This window comes from Ochlerotatus camptorhynchus, unplaced genomic scaffold, assembly GCF_037179485.1.
Source record: "Ochlerotatus camptorhynchus isolate MF236.1 unplaced genomic scaffold, CSIRO-AGI_Acam_v1.1 ptg000432l, whole genome shotgun sequence".
In the NCBI taxonomy this organism is placed as follows: Eukaryota; Metazoa; Arthropoda; class Insecta; order Diptera; family Culicidae; genus Ochlerotatus; species Ochlerotatus camptorhynchus.
Genome location: NW_027040918.1, coordinates 6532341 through 6552172, shown reverse-complemented (window position 1 = coordinate 6552172; position 19832 = coordinate 6532341). Strand labels below are relative to the sequence as shown.

Below are 19832 nucleotides of genomic sequence, written 5' to 3'. Positions count from 1 at the left end.
CCTAAGGCTCGACTTATGAACGACACATATGAATTTCATAAGCGCAACTTATGAAAGATTTTCGTCTAACATAGGGTAGCTCTTACACGCTTTTAGCCTTTTCATTTACTCAAGCGTTGACAGACGAGTGGTCTAGACACAAGACCCGTAATCTTAACGTACATTGTTCGGTCAAAGTCTGCTCCGTTTAATTATTTTTTTGTCGACATTATTTTTCATAAGGCAAATCTATGAAATTCATATCAATTTCTTGTAGCCGGCGCCGGTGGTGTAGTGGTTAGCGTGACTGCTTTCTAACACCCCGATGGGTCTGGGTTCAATCCCAGTCGAGGTCGGTGGGATTTTTCTGAGGCATAAAAATCTCTAGTCACGTCTTCCTTCGGAAGGGAAGTAAAGCCGTTGGTCCCGGCCCATGTGTGTGTTGAATGGGTGCGATATCCTACGCAGGTGTGGAAGCTGCCTTCCTGCACATTCGATTGCCGTCAATGGATGGCAATCGATGTCCGTAGGTGATTGGCACTAGATTGCGGAACAGAGACCGACGTTAAATAAAGGAAAGAAGATATCAATTTCTTGTGGCTAAAATTCATAAGTGGTTCTTATGGAATTCTTACGTTCTTTTGCCTCGGTGTAGGACAGAAAGAGTTATGAGACGAGAGTTATCTCAGACTAAAGAATATGAAGTCGATAAGTGTTTCACCTCTGGAAAGTACAGTCGGTTTACATACACAGGTAGAGCATGTAGTTTCGATTCCCGGTTTTCCTGGTTGAGTGGCCACCCTAGACTCACCCATTTCGAGGTTTTGATTGTTCTAGAAGTTCAGCCTGTTACTGGAGTTTCGAAAGGTGTTGTATTTCTTAATGTGCTACAAATTCCTACAATTCCAGAAAAATGACAACGCCTGGCTGGGAATTCTGATCGTGGGTTAAAATTTCGAACGTTCTGGATGTTTTATTTTAGATTCAAGGAAATTTTCAAGCACGTTGCGGTTGAAAATTGACCACAACTTCGGCATTCATTCCCAGCGTTGGAAATTCCCTACAATTCCGTTGTGACGGAGACAAACTTACAGAAATTTTGTCATTGTGGAGGTACTCTGTAGATAGTGAGATACTCCCTTTGCACGACTGGACCAAGTTCTGCTGACCTAAAATTGACCTGGACCGTAGGTAATAAGACTAACGTGCTATTTACGAGAGTAAAAGAATTGTTTAATTGCAACAAGATTGTGCCAATACCGTGGACCCTCGTTAATATGAACAATTTGATTCAGTGAATTAGCGGGGTTCATCTTAAAGTTTAACTCGTAACCTTACACAGGTAGCATTACCAGTTCTTCAAATTCAAACTGAACTCCGCTAGTTTACATGATGATTCGTTCAAATTAACGGAGCTTCACGGTAGCTACAAACCATACTATAGTTCCCGAAAGCATCTCAATAAGTGGGTAAGGAGTCGGCTCTCATTTCACAGAATATTCTCAAAAAATCTCAATTAAGCCTTCTTGCTTTGCCTGTTTGGTTGATTTGGCACCTCTTCGCGTGCCCTCCGGAACATGCAAGTCCCGGGCCGGCAAGCTCAACACCGCACCGATCACGGTGCCTACGGCGATCTTTCCATTTCCGTAAGTTTTTCTAAACCCCATCTCCCCCCGCACGAGGATCCTGGTGGTTATCTTCCTGGATTATGGCTATAACAAATTATATGTAAATTGCATTGAAAAGCGCATTACTCCCGCTCTACACTACTTATGTAACTAATAGTTCCCGGCATATGATGCTCATATGTTTCTATTGTATTTTCCGTTGCATATTTGTTTGATGACCACCAAAGCGTTGTAACGCTTTGGTGGCCTTTTTTGTTAAGATTCCATTTGAACATTACACTTAAAACGAAAAAAAAAATGCAAGAACACAAAACTGTTCCACCAGAAGAGGACGACGCACATAACCTAATCCAGGAAGAAGCGACCAACATCATATCCTCTAAACACCGGAACACTCTCAAGTCAGAGCAATTGTTTCTTTCTTCGGGATCCCTTATTTCCGAACAAACTGGCATTGTCAAAATTAGTATTTTTACAACAAAAGAGCTAAGCGATTCCGCGCAACCAGCCGCGATTTCAGCTAAAAAATCAATCTTGAATTTATACTACCACTACTAACACACACTTCCTTTCTTCGTCTCTATCTCTCTCTCTCGCGCTCGCTTTTTAGTTTCTTTTCTATTCGTCACTCTCTTTTGTCCTATCCTAAATGTTAATGTATGTGTGTGTATGTGTTTGTTTGTTTGATACTAAAAATTATATCAATTCTTGCTGTTCGTTCTCACTTCCGCTTGTTAAAAAAATATGCTTTTTATCAAAAGAAGTAAACTTAAAGAATGCTTCCTATAAACTACCGACAAGTAAAAAAAAAAATGAAAAATAAAGATTTTTATGAAAATTACAACTTACTATGCGCGGATTACCGTGGGGGGGGGGGATGGAGGAACGGGGGACGATCGAGTTCAGGTCTATGTTTGTGGAAGCGAAAAAGTAATATGTATAAAAATAATTAACAAAAAAGATTCCTCCGCCGACGGACGCCGCCGAACGGATCTTATCTTCCGCCATGCTGTTTCGCCGCATCCTCAGCCAACGGATGTGGATGATGGTATTTGATGATCACGTTTGGCGTACCACCACCGCTACCAAGGGCGGTGACGTTCTTACAGTTAACGATCTTCATTTGCTTGCTGCTGCTGCTGCTATTGATCACAATCGTTCCGACTGTTCCCGCTGCTGCGGTTGCCACTACTGATGAAGGTGATGCTGATACGGCGGATGACGATGATGCTGCAGCTGCTACCACTGAAGACGGTGACGACGACGACGATGACGTATTACCGGATAGGAATGAGGAAGGAGCAACGCTGCCAGATGATCATGACGTCTGCTTGACGACGATTACGCCCGGTCGACTTTGCTGGTGGTGCTGGAGGATCTGCGATGCGGTTTGCTGGGCAGAGGAGGTGGCCGAAGGAGAGGGACTGCAACTGCCGGCGGCCAGCGCTACGGTAGGGGTGATGGACACTGACACAATCGCGGGATTACCACTTGGATTGCTGGAGGTGTTACTGGAAGGGATGCTCGAGGATGATGAGGAGGAGGAGGTAGCGGAGGAGGCTGATGGGCAGGTACCTGCAGGTGTCGTCCGGAACTTCAGGTACGGTTCCAGCTGACTTTGGCGATGATCGCGTTCTTGCTTCTGCTGGTGTTTGCCGGAGGTGGTCAGTGCGAGGGGTACTTCCTGCACCGGCCGGGCAGCCGCTGAAGGTTGTAGATGCTGTTGCTGTTGAGGTGGAGCCACATTGTCGAATGCATCCCCCTCCAGATGCCTGATCGCCTCTACTATCGTCTCCAGATTATGACGGCAGGTGTTAATTCGCGAGGCGGCTTGCTGCTGCTGGGGTGTTGCCAGTTTACTGCTCGTCAAGTGCGACAAACGATCATCGCTAACGACGATCGACGAAGGGGAATCAATGCGTTCGACTTCGACCTTCGGTTCGGCTTTGATGGCCGCTTCCAATATCGTTGGATAACGGTTCTTCTTCGGGGGCAACGTAACGACCGTTTCAACGTTCGGAGGCGATCGCGACCGGGATCGCTTGATGAACACTTTCTCTTCCTTCACAGGAACAGCCACTGGCTTAGCAATAGGTTGTTGGACAGTCTCTTCTATAACTTCCGGCCCGCAGACGACCAGCTGCTTCTTGCCGATCACACCGGTGTCCAGCGCGATCAGTTGAACATTATCCTGTTCCCTGGTAAGTTTTGTTGCGATCGTTTTCGTTATCGTTGGTACGAGTACTTCCTCCAGTGGTTCGCTGGTTTCTACCATATCCGGATGATCTTGGTAGAGGACCCGAGCGGGGTAGATCTGTCGTTCTAAAGCCTTTAATCTCTCCTCGAAGATCGCTTTCTGCCGTCGTTCGATCTCCAGCTGGTGTTTCATATCCAAGTAATCTTTCGCCGATACGTTGAATGCCTGGCATGCTCGGCCGTTGACCGCGGTGGCGACAAGAGTGGTTCCGGTGGCGTTGCTCACGACCTGCATGAGACTGACCGGTTCCGGTGACATCGAGCCCAGACCTTCATCGGACGAATCCGAGACCGGTTGAATGATGGCGTCAATCTTGCGCTTCTTGGCTACGGTGGCCACTTGGGCAACGGTCTGAACCGGAGCACCGGTGGAACCATTGTTGACAACGACTGTCGTCGCTGACGCCGCCGCCGCCGCCGCTGCTGCTGCTGCTGCTGTAGTAGTCAGTACTGTGACTCCCGGAGCGGTCTGTGTGGTAGCTTGCTGCAGTTCGGCAGCTGCTACTGCTCCATTGTGATCGTGCTGGTCTAGTAATCGCTTTAGTTGACAATTTTGCGATAGCAATCGAGTCTTTTCCTGCTCCAGGGCGTAGATGTATTCTGCCGTTTGCTGAAGGATTGCCGCCTGTTGGGGGAGAAAAGAAAGGGAAATTGTGACATTAGATCGAGTTATTTGGCGATGTATACGTGGCCTGACTAACTGTAAAATTAGTAGATTTTTACTCAAAATCGTAGAAAGTGCGGTTACGCACTAAGCGAGTGAAAATTTCCTCGAAATTTACCTAGTGATATCGGATAACAACTGCAGAAGAGAAATTCGGAGACGCATTATTGCCATCATATGCACTACAAAGCAAGACCATGCTGGAGGTGGCTGGGTTTGGACTCCCGGTCCGGTCTAGGAATTTTTCGGGTTGGAAAATTTCTCGACTTCCCTGGGCATATAGCATGATTGTATTTGCCACACAATTATACTGATGCAAAAATAGTACAGACATCGCAAGTTCTCAATTCATAACTGTGGAAGTGCATCTAAAACACTAAGTTGAGAGCACGTAATAAGCTAATATGCGATAAGCAATAAGGTTGAATACTAAGGGAATCCTGAGCAGTCTTGTAAGCGGTCACCGTAGTCGACACATTTTCTGTGATAATTGAATGGCCTTGCGTCCGAAATTTGCAAAACAAGATATCGCATAACAATACCAAACTAAAATGTCATATGACAGGCTCTGTCATTCGACATTTTTGCCCAAGACCGTCACGAATGTATGTATTTTAGTTTTTCTCATAATAAGAGCTGCTGATGTTGTGCTTGTGTGAATTCTGAAACTAGCAAGCAACGATGTCCTAGTAATAGCATTTCTGATCAGATATGGTTGAATTCACACCAAATTGAGGAATTAGATCAAAATCACACATGTCATATGATAGTTATTTGATAATTTTCTTTTGGCTCGAATGTTTTTCTACCGTTTGTGTTGTGTAAGAGAGACGACAGTAGAGCATACGCATACAAACAGACTGTCGCGCACGACAACGAAGCGAGTGTAGTCAAAAACGTCAACAGTTTTATCAGTAAAGTAATTTTACAAGAGAATTCTGTGGCGCATTTCAAGGCAATTCCAAATAGAATTCAAAGCGAGTTTTTACTAAACTTTTCGTTTTTCGAAAGGATTTGTAAGGAGAACTCCAAGAGAAGAAGGAGAATTCTGAAAATAACTAAATGTAAATTTTAATGATACTGTAAGTGGCGGTGACATTGAGCCAAAAAAATCAAAATATTTCGTTCCCTACGTTACAACATTCACATTTTAGCAAAAAAAAAACATTTAAATCATGTGTAAGTGGGGCTATATAGCCAATGGGGCAATGTGTTGCAGGCTTAATACTTGAAGCCTACTTCATCTATCCATTTCACTTAAGCCTAACAAAATACTTTTCTGTAGAGCAAATATTCAAAAAAATGTTAGACTAGCTCGAACTGTCAAAACTGTTAGAAGATTTCTGAATCAGAAAATAAGATCTATCAGTAGTTTCTTATAACTTTTCGTTGATATTCCTTCAGCAGCTTTACAAATGGTAATTGGTTTCTCATATGACACGACGTTTTTCTAGATTTTAATAAACATTAAAGATTTTCTCAACAAAACATTACTTAAGTCCATTCGGGGAAATATGAGTACCATTAATATTTCAACTTGAATTCTCCAATTTTGCATTATTCCTTTTATAAATATGACTGTTTCATATGAAATCACGTTTTGAAACAGTTGCTTCTGTAAATATTAATCATTCATTCACAAGACTGAAAAAATGTAGCCTTAAATAGGCAGTACTTCTTAAATTAAATTTATTCTACAGAAAATAATTGTTTCTGTTAAATCTTATTATACTAAAACTGATCATTGTTGATCCTTCATAAAACCTCAAGGGAACATAATATTCTTACCCGTTGTTTACAAGGTCACTCGTACCACCCCGACAGGGTGCTCATTTAACCCCAACGGTTTAATTTCGATTACAAAACGAACATTTTTTAAATCTTCTTGCATAAGATTCAAAAGTTTACTTTTACTATTCAATGTGTATTCATGGTGTAAATAGGGCTTGAAGCTATCCATTTGGTTAAACATCATTCGAATTTTCCACTGAATTTTGTATGATTGGTGATGATTTTCTTAAGGTGGCCAAACTGCCCCACTTTCCCCAACTTGTACGACTGTCATGGAAATGGTTGATTGAAATAGATATCTCATTTCACTCAAATTAAATAACAAATAGATCAATGTAAAACTTCATGGGGCTAAAACATAAATTTGGTTAAGGGGGGAGAGGTAGCTCATCGATTCTTCCGGTTCGCCTCTTAGCATCGTGCTATAAAGTACCAGGCGATAACCAGGGTAGTTGATCGATAGCTCGATGACGTCATTTCGTTGGCGTCTGCAATGGGAAATTCTCATAGCAGACGTTGACGATGGGACGTTGTCGAGTTGTTGAATAGCAACTATCGTGGTAACTCACCGATTACCTGTCGATCTGCCAAATTTGGAAAGACGTCTGCATTGAATTGTCTCATATAATAATATTCCGCCCACTATATCACAAGAAATTGCGAGTAGCTGAGTGGAATGGAGATAAGTTAAGCATTGGGTACAGGACCAAGTCTCCTCTGGGTGGTGCCAAAAGATGAGCGCAATAGAATCATCAAGTTGGCATAAGGCACGGAATGAGACTATCGCATGGCTGGGTAGTCAAAGTCTTCCATTCGTTAGTCATTTCAGGTGGATTAGAACAGGTGGGCGTTGGCCAGATTTGGATTTTTCAGATGTAATCCTGGTCCTATCTGTCATTGAACGTCGCGTGAAAGTGGAACTTAATGAAGGCCTAAGTTCTTTTTCGTAGTTTTTAGTTTTCTGATTTGAAAGATCGTCGGTTACAGTGGCCTGCTTACTGAGCAGAAAAACGCGGTCCCAGGTCCTTACATATCAAAGAGATTTATGGTAAAATCGCTTGTGTATCGTCTATTTTGCGAAACTCGTTGTTGTCGTTGGCTCCGGGTTTGAATGGATACACAAATTTGAGCAACGGTATTATGTGATATGAGGGGCTCGGTGGCCTTAGAGCAACCGTTTTTGCTTACTGAGCAGAACATCATGAGTCTAATCTCAGGCCCATCCACATTCAAGATTCGTCAATCGTTTTATTTGTTAATATGACTACATGGTAATAACAGTAACTCGGTGATTAAAAAGGTGCTCGTCTGCCTAGTGGCAAACGTTTTTGCTTACTGAGCAGAAGACCGTGGGTTTAGTCCCAAGCTCCTTCGCGTTATATGATCGTTAGGACATCAATTCAGCTTATCGTTTACCAAAACGAACCCTGCTGCAAACCCAACCCTCTTATCCAACATCCCAGTGATTCCTCGTGGAAGTGCAGAGGTGTTCTCGACTTCCATCAAAGCGAGTGTCATGCCAACACAATCCTTCCCATTCCTTTCTTGACCTGTGTTCGGGCGCGGCCGGCGCTGGTATTGCCTAATTTAAGATCACCAGTTTTTACACATTGAGGATGATTGCTAGTCCCAAGCATCGTCTATTGGTTCTCTGTGTAATTACAGCTGATCTGGCAGTAACAGAGTAGCAACCGTGGGCGGTCAATCAAGCTCAAACTCAAGCAAGCTCAAGCTAAAACATAAATTTGGTTAAAATATCCTAAAATTCGTAAATGTAAAGTAGCTATTAGGAGTACTTTTGGTTATGATTGGCTGGTAAATGGCTGGACAATGCGTAATCTTGTTACCCCGCGTATCGACAGGTATAAAATGGACCCCAATTGCCACTTTCTCGGTCAATCCAGATTATCCGGAGAACCACAATGTGGTCACTATAACCCAAACTATAGTTTCAATATTTTTTTTTGCTTTATTATAGAGACTTTCAGCCTTTAGCTGGTTCGTCTCTTTTAGTTTCTATATTAAATACGCGTTGATATCTTGATTCTGAACATAATAGAAAAAAATCACAAGGTTCTAGGAAACTTTTTGTTATGTGGCCACTTTATCGTTTGCTCCGGATCCCTGTTTTCCCTGAGGGCGTATATGGTGTCTTTACACCATATATACTTAGTACTATCAATTTCCAGTAATATACATTAAGTAAAGTGTAAAATTATGTCGATAGATAGTGGCAGTTCCTACTTTACCGGGAACTTGGGTTGATCCCGGCCCTCTATCTCGGTACGCAAAAGTCTCCGGCCAATGAGATCACAACCAATCGATTCAGTAGAGTTTTTCCTTTGAGAATATGTATAACAAGTTGAATGAAACCGTTTGGCAGCCGAGATATCCAATTTAGTCGCGGTTTAGTCAATTTTTGCACACTGTGCAATGTGGTCCTTAGTCTATTGTCCAGTAACTCCCCGCGGTGCCGGCTGGGGTACGAGTAAACATAGGAAAGATCGGGTAACCAATCCTGGTGGGACCTTGGTCGTATGACAGGGGAAGGGGGGGGGGAGGGCTTCTTTCCCCGGAGCGTCTATTCTCCATGTTAGGGGCGGCTGATCACCGTCCTAGTGCCAGCTTGGGACTCTAAACAGAGCTGTGCACGATGGCCCTCCGGCGAGATAGGGGGTTGGTGCAGGCCCTACAAACCAACCGTACAAAAAGTACAGGAAGCAAACAATGTAAATACGGACCGCAACAATCGGCATAGACCCAGGCAACGAATACGGACTAGCGATTGGAAACTCGGAACATGGAACTGTAAGCCTCTTAATTTCTTGGGAAGTAACCGCATTCTTTCCGACTTATTGAGGGCCCGCAAGTTCAACATTGTAGCACTGCAGGAGGTTTGCTGGAAGGGATCGTCGGTACATACGTATAAGGTTAAGGATGCTTATACCATCTACCAGAGCTGCGGCAACACACATGAGCTGGGTACAGCTTTTATCGTTATGGGTACAATGCAAAAGTGCGTGATTGGGTGGTGGCCAATCGACAACAGAATGTGCAAGTTGAGGATCAAAGGCCGTTTCTTCAACGTGCATAGCCCTCACCTAGGAAGGGACGATGATGATACAATCCTAACCATGACGTCAAAATCGTTATCGGAGATCTAAACGCTCAGGTTGTCCAGGAGGAGGAATTTAGACCGGTTATCGGGAAATTCATCGCACACCAGTTTACGAACAACAACGGCTGCCTCCAAGAATATGACCATACGTAGTACCTATTTCCAGCACAGTCTCCCGTATTGGTACACATGGAGATCACCGATTCGGACCACTACATTGTAATGGTAAAAGTGCGCCAAAAACTTTCCGTTGTCAACAACATTCGGTACCGACGCCCGCCACGGTACAATCTAGAACGACTCAAGTTACCCAAAGTCGCGCAAAACCTTGAAACAGAAGGTGCCATTGGGTTTGTGGAACAGAATCGACGAAACGGTTGGTTTGACGAGGAGAGTCAGACGATTTTAGACAAGAAAATGCAGCAGCAAGGTACCCGTCAAAATGTGGAGCGATATAAACAGAAGCGAAGACAGAAAACTCACCTTTTCCGCGAAAAGAAGCGTCGCATGGAAGAGGCAAAGTGCGAAGAAATGGGACAGCTGTATCGTGCACAACAGACCCACAAGTTCTACGAGAAACTCAACGGATCCCGCAAAGGTTTTGTGCCGCGAGCCAAAATATGTCGGGATAAAGGGGTATCTTGACGGACGAACGTGAGGTGATCGAAAGGTGGAAGCAGCACTACGATGAACACCTTAATGGTACAGAGGCGGAGAGCCAAGACAGCAGGAGGAACGGTTTCATCGGTGCGGCGGACGAAGTACAAGTAACAACTCCCACGATAAGTGAAGTTAAGGATGCTATCAAACAGCTAAAGAGCAACAAGGCAGCTGGGAAGGATGGTATTGGAGCGGAAGTTATTAAAATCTAACTTGTCTGCACCGACTGATAGTCAGGATCTGGGATACAGAACAGCTACCGGAGGATTGGAAACAGGGAGTAATATGCTCAATATACAAGAAGGTTGATAAGTTAGAATGTGAGAACTACCGAGCGATCTCCATTCTCAACGCAGCCTACACAGTGCTTTCCTAACGACAAAAGATCAAATCTTCACGTTGCGGCAGATACCCAAAACACCACCTATTCATCGATTTTAAAGCCGCTTACGATACTGTTGACCGTGAACAGCTATGGACTAAAGGGCGAATACGAAATTATTGCGACACCGAAAATGTCAAGCCAATTTTCTTATAATGTTTAGAATCAAACCAAAATTTTAGGGTAGTTTTATACATATATTTACTTCAAAAATCAAAAGAAAAGTTAATCGATGGAGCCTTGAGTGTAAAATTGAACGCATTTTCGCTTGATGCCCTCCATCAAAGTCTTAACAGTGTCATCCGGTACCAGTTTCTCAGTTTTTTCCATTTTCTTAACATGTCCTTTTCGTCCTTGACTGTCTTCTTGCTCTTCCGAAGTTCCCGCTTCATTATTGCCCAGTACTGTTCCACCGGGCGCAGCTCCGGACAGTTTGGCGGATTCATGTCCTTTGAAACAAAATGGACAGAATTGGCCTCATACCACTCCAGGACACTTTTTGAATAGTGGCATGATGCCAAATCTGGTCAAAATAGCGGAGCTTCGTCGTGCTGCTGCAAGAACGGCAAAAGGCGCTTCTCGAGGCACTCAGATTTGTAGATCTCGCCATTTACTGTGCCCTTTGTCACGAAAGGCTCACTCCTCAGTCCGCAAGAGCAAATGGCCTGCCAAATGAGATATTTGGAGGCGAACTTCGACATTTTCTTCTTCTTAAATTTGTCGTCCACATCGAACTTGCTCTTGCCGGTGAAAAACTCCAACCCCGGAATTTGCTTAAAATGGCTTTTATATACGTTTCGTCGTCCATCACACAGCAGCCATATTTTGTCAGCATCTTCTCGTAGAGCTTCCGTGCCCGAGTTTTAGCCGTCGATTGTTGCCGCTCATCGCGGTTTGGGAAGTTCTGTACCTTGTATGTATGTAGTCCAGCTCTCTTCTTTGCATTCTGGACGTAGCTCTGCGACATGCCGATCTTTTTAGCCAAATCACGGCTTGAGACGTTGGGATTTGCTTTAATCATCCGCTTCACCTTTCCCTCCGTCTTTTTGTTCTCCGGTCCCGGTTTTCTTCCAGCTCCTTTGCCGTGGTCCAACGTCAACCGCTCCTGGAACCGCTTCAACACTCTGGAGACGGTTGAATGGTGAATGTTCAACATTTTTCCCAACTGCCGGTGCGACAGGTCAGGAAATTCCAGGTGTTTGGAAAGAATTTGTTCTCTCAACTCGCGTTGGTTCACCTCCATTTTCGTTGAATAAAAAAACACGACTTCGAGTTTGACAGCATGTACATAATACACATCAATGAGAAAGTGTGCAAAATTTGGTTGATTTTTACCCAATGGTAAAAAAGTTATGCCCTGTTGAATGTGTCGCAATAATTTCGTGTTCGCCCTTTATTATGGACGACAACGGTTTTCCCAGGAAACTGACGAGACTGATTAAGGCTACGATGGATGGTGTACAGTGCTGCGTCAAGATATCGGGTGCGGTATTCGACCCGTTTGAAAGACGCAAAGGATTTCGACAAGGCTTTCCTGTCTCCTGTTTAACATTGCGCTAGAAGCTGTTATGAAACGTACGGGCTTAAGCATGCGCGACACGATCTTCAATAAGTCCAGCCAGTTCATCTGCTTCGCAGACGACGTGGACATTATCGGAAGAACGTTTCAGGCGGTGGCGGACCAGTACACCAGGCTGAAACGTGAAGTAGAAAAGGTTGGATTAAAGCTGAATACGTCGAAGACAAAGTATCTGTTAACTGGAGGAACCGTGCGCGATAGGGCTCGCATTGGCAGAAGTGTGACAATAGACGGAGATGAGTTCGAGGTGATGGATGAATTTGTGTACCTCGGATCATTGGTGACGTCAAATAACAACTGCAGTAGAGATATTCGTAGACGCATTATTGCCAGAAGTCGTGCCTACTACGGACTTCATAAGACCCTAAGGTCGGGTAAACTTCATCTTCGCACTAAGTGTACCTTGTACAAGACGCTGATGGATGATGCTCGAGGAGGACCTGCCAGCGCTGGGAGTTTTCGAACGACGCGTGCTTAGGACCATCTTTGGTGGGGTATATGAAAACGGTGTTTACCGCAAATCCGGCTGGAACAATACGCAGATCTAGGATGTGTGGGACGCTCGAGAAATTAGAAACAACCAGCCAGGCTCAACCGAATTAACTTTACAGAGCCGAGGATTCTTGTTCACTATACAATACATCTTAAAACTATAGTCAAAAGGTACAACACAATAAACATTTTATCTTCCGCTGTCCAATATGCCTCCTCCACCAGAACGGGAGCCGCTTCCAATGGTTTCATTCTATGGCAGATTCGCCAACGAGGGTTAGAACGCTTCCATTGCACCAATGGACGCGAAACGTGGTCAGTACTCACACATTCATCACGAAACGGTTGCTTTCCAAAGTCGACGACGCATCGACTGAAAGAACTGCTGATGAAGAACAATGAGGAAGACCACACAATGGTTGCTACGCTGAGAGTGGTCTGCTTCTGTCGACAGCCGAGTGAACACTGGATCGAGTTAGTTAACGCAACATTATTCCAACATCCTGAGGGACGTCGGACCAGCAAAAGTAAAGTAAGTTGGTTATGATCAGATCTAAAGATCGCGTGTACACCTAGTCTATCCACATACAAAAAAAAGGAACTCAATCACTAGCGTGCACAGGAATCTTGTTAAGGAGGGGCATTTTTTTTTTTTTTTTGTGCATGTAATCTGGGGATGGAGAGAACTCCAAAGTACGTCGTATATGGTGCTGTCCTCCTCCCACTTTTTCCCTGCTGTTCAATCTAGCTAATTTTACTTATTTTTTGCTCCGGTGGTGGTTCATCTTCTTCAATGCAAACTGCTTTCAGACAGCCAATGGAAATTGGCAATCCCATCGACGATGTTGATGATGATCAGTTCGTCAAATGGTTGCGATAGTAGGACTTTATCCGAAATTATACATTTGCAGCAATGTTGTTGCTGTGGTGGTTGAATTCAGCTGAAGTCACGTCAGATGGTGGTGATAACACCGACAAACCGAGATGAATGACCAATAAGAATCGCATTCTCCTTTCGCATGCACACTGCGTCGACAAGTACAAGGTTCAAACAGTGCACATAGCAGATCAATCCAATCTTGATAAGTGATATTGAGTGCTTGGCACTGATGAAGTCTGTAAGTAGTAGACCAAATACGCGTATCTGTCAAAAGGTAAGCAATTATAACGGAACTAAACCAACACACTCAAAGCTGTTCATTGACATTTTCAGAGAAAATTCTTCGACGATTTTTTAGTAAGACAACAATCGACCAAGGTTCAATGGCAAACTAAAACACTTTTCAATTAGAGAATCCAAAAGCTTTTTTTTAGAACTCTATGAGCTCTTTTGAAATTCTTCTCAGAAGTCCTCTGGAATTATTTTTAGAACTCTCCTTGACTTTTACTCAGAACACCTTAGAACTGAAATTCTCTTAGAGTTTCAGAAGAATTTTCGCAGTATTATTCAGAAATTATTCCCGGAATGAACTAGAAATTATCGGAAATTATAGTCCCTTGAAATTTTCCTCAAAATCCCTTTGGAATTTCACTCAAAATTTAATTTTCTCGGTATTATTTCGGAATTATTTTGGAACTATAACAGGATTCACTAGAAATTATTTGCAGAATTTTCTTGGAATACTTCCCAGAAATTATTTGGGACTGTCCTTAGAATTCAGTATTCTTGGGGATCTTCTCGGATTTTTTAGAACTCTCCTAGGAGCTCTTTTGAAATTCTTCTCAGAAGTCCAAGGAATTATAATTAGAACTCTTTATGAATTTTTCTCAGAACACCTTGGAATGCGCTAGAAATTTTCCAGTAGTTTTCAATATAGCTTAATTTAAATAAAGCTTGTGCCTTCATTTTTCAGACCAGTGCAAGTTTTCCACCAGAAATTTTCTGTTCATTTCATTTATCAGAGCGATACAAATATTGCACCAGAAATTTTCAATAAAGCATGTTCCACCATTCACCAGAACAGTGCACCAAAAATTGCCAGTGAAGTTTGTTTCACCATGCACCTTTGTGGTGCAATTTTCAGGCTTTTCCTCTTCATGCACCAGAATGGTGTATCTGGAGGCAAACCAGCCTCGGGCTGAAAGCCTCCTAAATAAAGATAAATCAATCAATCAATCAATCAGAATGGTGCAAATTTACCACCATAAATTTTAAATGAAGCTTGCATTCATCAGAACGATGCAAATTATGCACCAGAAACATGAATAAACCTTGCTTCTACATTCACTACAGTGTTGCGAACGTTCCACCAGAAATGTTCAGTTAAATGTGCATTTAACATTTGGGTGATTCAATTTTTCCACCAGAATTATTCATTGATGATATTTTTACACCAGAATTATTTTTCTAAAATTTACCACCACGAATGTGAATTTTTTCAACTTTAAATTTACCCTCTTCTTTTAACCCTCCATGAACCACTTTGAAAAAACAAATTTTTTTACCAAAAAATATCATTGAAGTTTGTCCATTCATGCACCTTTGTGGTGCAATTTTCAGACACTATCTCAAAGGAATTCAGTGTCCTTACAGTATGAAATGAAGTGATTTACCTTCAAATCAAGTTATCAAGAAATCAAGTTATTTTATATTATAAAATTATAGGAAATGTGGAAATAAAGGTCTTGTATATAAAAGGAGGGGCAATTGCCCCACCTTGCCCCACTCTGTGCACGCCAGTGAACTCAATATTCTGCGAATTTTTTCTCGATGTTTGGACTAATCCTACAGCTACCGAGTTTCAAAGATTTTTCAAATTTCTGAACTTTGAAAAATGTCGAGAGCTTGAAAAATTTCCTACACCATTTTTGACATCCTAGGCTTGGGAAACATTCAAGATCAAGAAGTAACAACCCAAGCTCGTTAATAGCCCTCTAATCGCCCTTTTTGCAATATAAGGTTGTTATAGGGCTTTAAAATTTTATATCAGTCGTATATCAGCATTATATTGCAAAAAGGACGATTAGCGGGCCTGTTGGTTACTTGGGAAAGTCAAAATATTGGGTCTGGAATTTCGTTTCGCAACCTCAGAAAATTTGCGACTTCTATGACTATGACAATTTCGAGATCACAGGAAAGGGAAAAGGTTTAAATTTTATAATCTGGTCAAGTTTTGAAGATAACGAACTTGAATGTCTATGTTAACGCTTCCGTCTGTTTACAACTCTTCTTATCAGGCTTTAAACACTGATTTAAATTAATCTGTCTAACACAAATTTGTTACCAAATCAAGCTGTCATATAATGTGAGTTTTTAATGGAAATTTTTTACGTCTCAACATTGGTCATACAAAGTTACTTTAGTGACTAAATTTTAAGAAACAGAGACTTTAGTGATTTTTTGATGAAAAAAGTGACTTTTTAGTGACTGACTTGAAAATAGTAACCTACTACCAGCCTTGTTTCTAGAGACGCCAATTTTGCTTGAACCATGCACCTAATTATGTAAAAGTTTGGTCCAGGAAGTGCCTAACAATTTTGCCTGAGGAAGTATTGTGCTAGAATGTTTCTAAAAAAGTAGTAGGTGATCAAAAATTCATGTTTCGAATTAAATGCCAAAAATCACTTTCCCTGCCAACACTGCCGGTAGTCAGCTTCCAAACTGAAATAATTGGTTTTATTCAAAAACCCATTTCTCTATCTCATAAGCGTAGTTAGAGAGGGGGAAGGGCATACTATACCCTCGCCCCCTCACTAATATCAATGGAAGTTAAGCTTCAAACTGAAATAACTTCGGTGTTTCTCATCTTGTGGAGTTGGTATGCAGATGGAAAGCACACAAAAGAAACTCCGAAATTACTTCAGTTTGGCATCTGACTTCCATTGGTACACCGGCAGTGTTGGCAGGAAAAGTCTTCCGGTTTGCCAGGATTTCCTGGTATTATTGCTACTCTATATCAATGGACAAGGCTTGGTAGGGTTCAAGCGAGAAATGTTCTACTTCAAGTCCACGAGTTTGCTTTTCAGTTTCAGCTCTGCTTACGGTTCCGATTTCGTTTGGACTCCAAATCCAAATATCTGCTACCGAGAACATGGGACGAAAGAGGAAGTTAAACCAATTTGTGTAGACACCGTAACAAATGTTTGTTAATCGTGGAAAAACGCACCTCGGACAAATGTGCGCGGGAAAATACGCGTTCAATGCGCGAGCTGCTGAAGCAGAAATAAATTACCACCCCAAAATTAGGTACTCTCACACCATCACTACTACCCTCAAGCCACAACACGTTACCCAGCGTTTGCTATCATACGATCCGATGTGAATTTTTTAACCACATAATTAACCTTGAACTCCTCGGGTTTGCGAATATTTTCGTGTGTTTCCCTTCCTTGTTTTGTCTTCTATTCGAATCTTGTAAGATTTGCTATTCCCCTACCTTCATTCACACTATAAATTCTAGAACCGGACTGACACCCACCAACTGGCCAGAGCAGCGCAGCTAGATTCCCCTACCAAGCTAGAGCCAACAGCTGGCTACCAGGATTGATGGAGGAGACTGAGACTCGCTGCTGCAGAGAGCACACACCTCCTTCCCTTGCTTGCTGGCCTGTTGCTTGACCATGCAGATGCTGAGGTTGAGTCCGAGTTTGAGTGAGACTACTCGCGGCGGCAGCACACGAACGATACAGCTGTTGATCAACAACCAACTCCGTTTATGCTCTCTCGGGCCGATTGAAGGACAAGAGTTTCTTCACCTGTGCTGCTGCTGATGATGATGATGGTGATGATGGTGATGCTAATAGTATTGGTATATTAATGCTACACGGTTTCGGTTAGGAGCATTTTTACTATTAGTTGGTGCGGCTCGCCACAGTTGGTCCCGTTTAACACATGTGTGAATGAATTATATCATGCCTCGTATACCTACATTGACTGTGACTTGGGAGTAAGCGGTGTTTACTTTTGAATTAAAGAATATAAAGGAATCAAAAGGTGCGGCATACCTTTAGCAAACTATTTCGATACTAAATGTTAACTGAAAAAATCCGGGGAAACTGGGAATCCTCAGGGAATTTTATATTTCCTGGGAAAACCTTCAATTCTCAGGAAATTTTATTATTACTCAGGGAATTTTCAAATTCTTCTACTCAGGATTTTTTTAACCCTTTTAGACCCAATTTTATCTGAAGCATATTTTAAGGAAAAAATTACGCCTTTTGATTGAATGCAGCTAATGAGGTACACATATGTACTTAGAAATTAACGGAAAGATTTTTTTAAGATGATCTAGGACGTCCAAATTATTCAGAATTTTAGATCAAATGATCTACCAGATCAACCATGACTATAGCATGGTTGATCCGGTAGAAATCTATTAAAATTTTTGGGCAGATGTTGTCACTGAGGACATTGTGCAGGCCTTGGTTGATCCAGTAGATCAAATAATCTGAATTCCACCACAGTTTGGAGAACCTAGAACATCCTATACACATACAATTGAAACGTCAATTATGTTCGAAATTGATTAATGAGCGTTCCTTTTAATTCTACTACTATTGGCTAGACACTGAAGAAGTTAGCAAAATAGTAAACGATATATGTATCTTTTACAGTTTTTTTCAAAGTGATAGTGAAAGTGATACAATAGTAGTAGAATTAAAAGGAAAAACAACGTTAATGATGTGCATAATTTCTATGAACCTTTTTGGAGATGTTTCGCTACTAAGGGCTTTATATCAATCATTGTTGATCTGATAGATCCTCAACTCCAGGACAATTTGGAGAACCTTTAGCATCTTATACACATCAAAATACATTATATATCATAGATGCGTAAGTACTCTATGACCATATTTGAGCAGATGTTGGACATCGTGCAGGCCTTGTTTGATCCAGCAGATCAAATGATCTGAACTCCAGAACAATTTGGAGAACCTAGAACACCTATACGCATGAAATTGAAACGTAAATGAAGTGCATAATCTCTATAAGCTTGTTTGGAGATGATTCGTAATTGAGGACCTTGTATCAGTCATGGTTGATTTGGTAGATCATTTGATCTGATTCCCAGGATAATTTGGAGAATTTTGAGCATCGTAAAAAAAAAATTATATATTATGTGCAAACACTCTACGGACATGTTTGAGTTGATTCAGTAGATCAAATAGTCTGAACATCAGGTAAATTTGGAGAACTTAGAACACGTTGCCACGAAGAAAATTTATGTTGAATTGACACATTGGGTATTGTCGCTGTCCAGATTCAAGCGTGTATTCGCAAACATAAAAACTTCATAAGGTTTTGGAGATCTAGGCCTTTGAATATGACTAATGCTTTGATATTATTCCTGTATAGTTTAAACCCATAACTACAAGTTTACTGAAGCAAGTATTTTCGATTTTAAGCAACCAAATGCAAACTTTTAATTTTGCTCGTTATTTTGTTTTACTTAAAAATAAATATACTTGGAGACATTTTAAAGGAAATACAGAATTCACTATGTCGGACACATTGAACGTTTTCCAAGATAACAGAATTCAAAAATCAATATTAAGGACCTTGTATAGTTTTGTTCTTTATCGCAAAATATTAGACCCGTTTTTTTGTTGTTATAAGGGTGACCTATTTCCATTAGGGTGGTCCATAAAATCGATTTTTTTCAAAAATGCCTTTTTCAAAAATTATTTTTTTAAATTCATAACTTTTGAACCACTAGGATCTGCCAAAGATCAAAATATCAAATGAAAGGTAATTACTACTAACTTACTTACTAAGTAATTTTCAGGAAAAATATACAGTCACTATCAATCAATGCTTCTTGGTAGTCTAGTCACATAGGAGTATTGAGTGAAAACCCACACCCCTCACCATCCCTCTCCAAAGGGGGAGTTTGGTAAAGAGAGATGATAAAACTGATTTGTACCTTCCTAAAAGGTGTCTAGCTCGCTTTTTACTCTCTATATGTAATTTTCACACTGCCGTACTCTAAACGGAACTATCAATTCTATCCTTTCATCTCCTTATCTATCGTACAAAAATTACCACTTCAGTCTGTTATTTGAAATTAGCATCTTCACCTATGTAAATCGTTGACTTCACGCAGAAGTAATACCAACAATCAATACGAAACTAACAATTTTAAATTGGCTCACCACTTTAGTAGCCTATTGGTCCCAAGCAAACGATTAACGTACCCTATTCTAGTCGAAATTCTAGTACTACGCAATGTTTGTTTTGATTCGCTATGAAAGTTTGACAGATAAAATGAGGGGTTATTGGTTTTTCCTATGTTTCGAGGGGTGAATCGATTAGCTTGGGACCGAAGAGAGTACCAGAGCTGTGC

At 41.7% G+C, this 19832-nt stretch overlaps 1 protein-coding gene across 3 annotated transcripts in view; it reads right to left on the bottom strand.

Annotated features, from left to right (window-relative positions):
- Window positions 1-577: 577 nt before the first annotated feature.
- The window catches only part of crp (cropped), a 396764-nt gene continuing 377509 nt past the window's right edge, over window positions 578-19832 (bottom strand). For all 3 annotated transcript variants that reach the window (XM_065234235.1, XM_065234236.1, XM_065234237.1), the window contains one exon: window positions 578-4488. In XM_065234235.1, coding sequence (XP_065090307.1) covers window positions 2926-4488 — 1563 coding nt within the window. In that variant the 3' untranslated portion in view covers window positions 578-2925. The remainder of the gene's footprint in view (window positions 4489-19832) is intronic.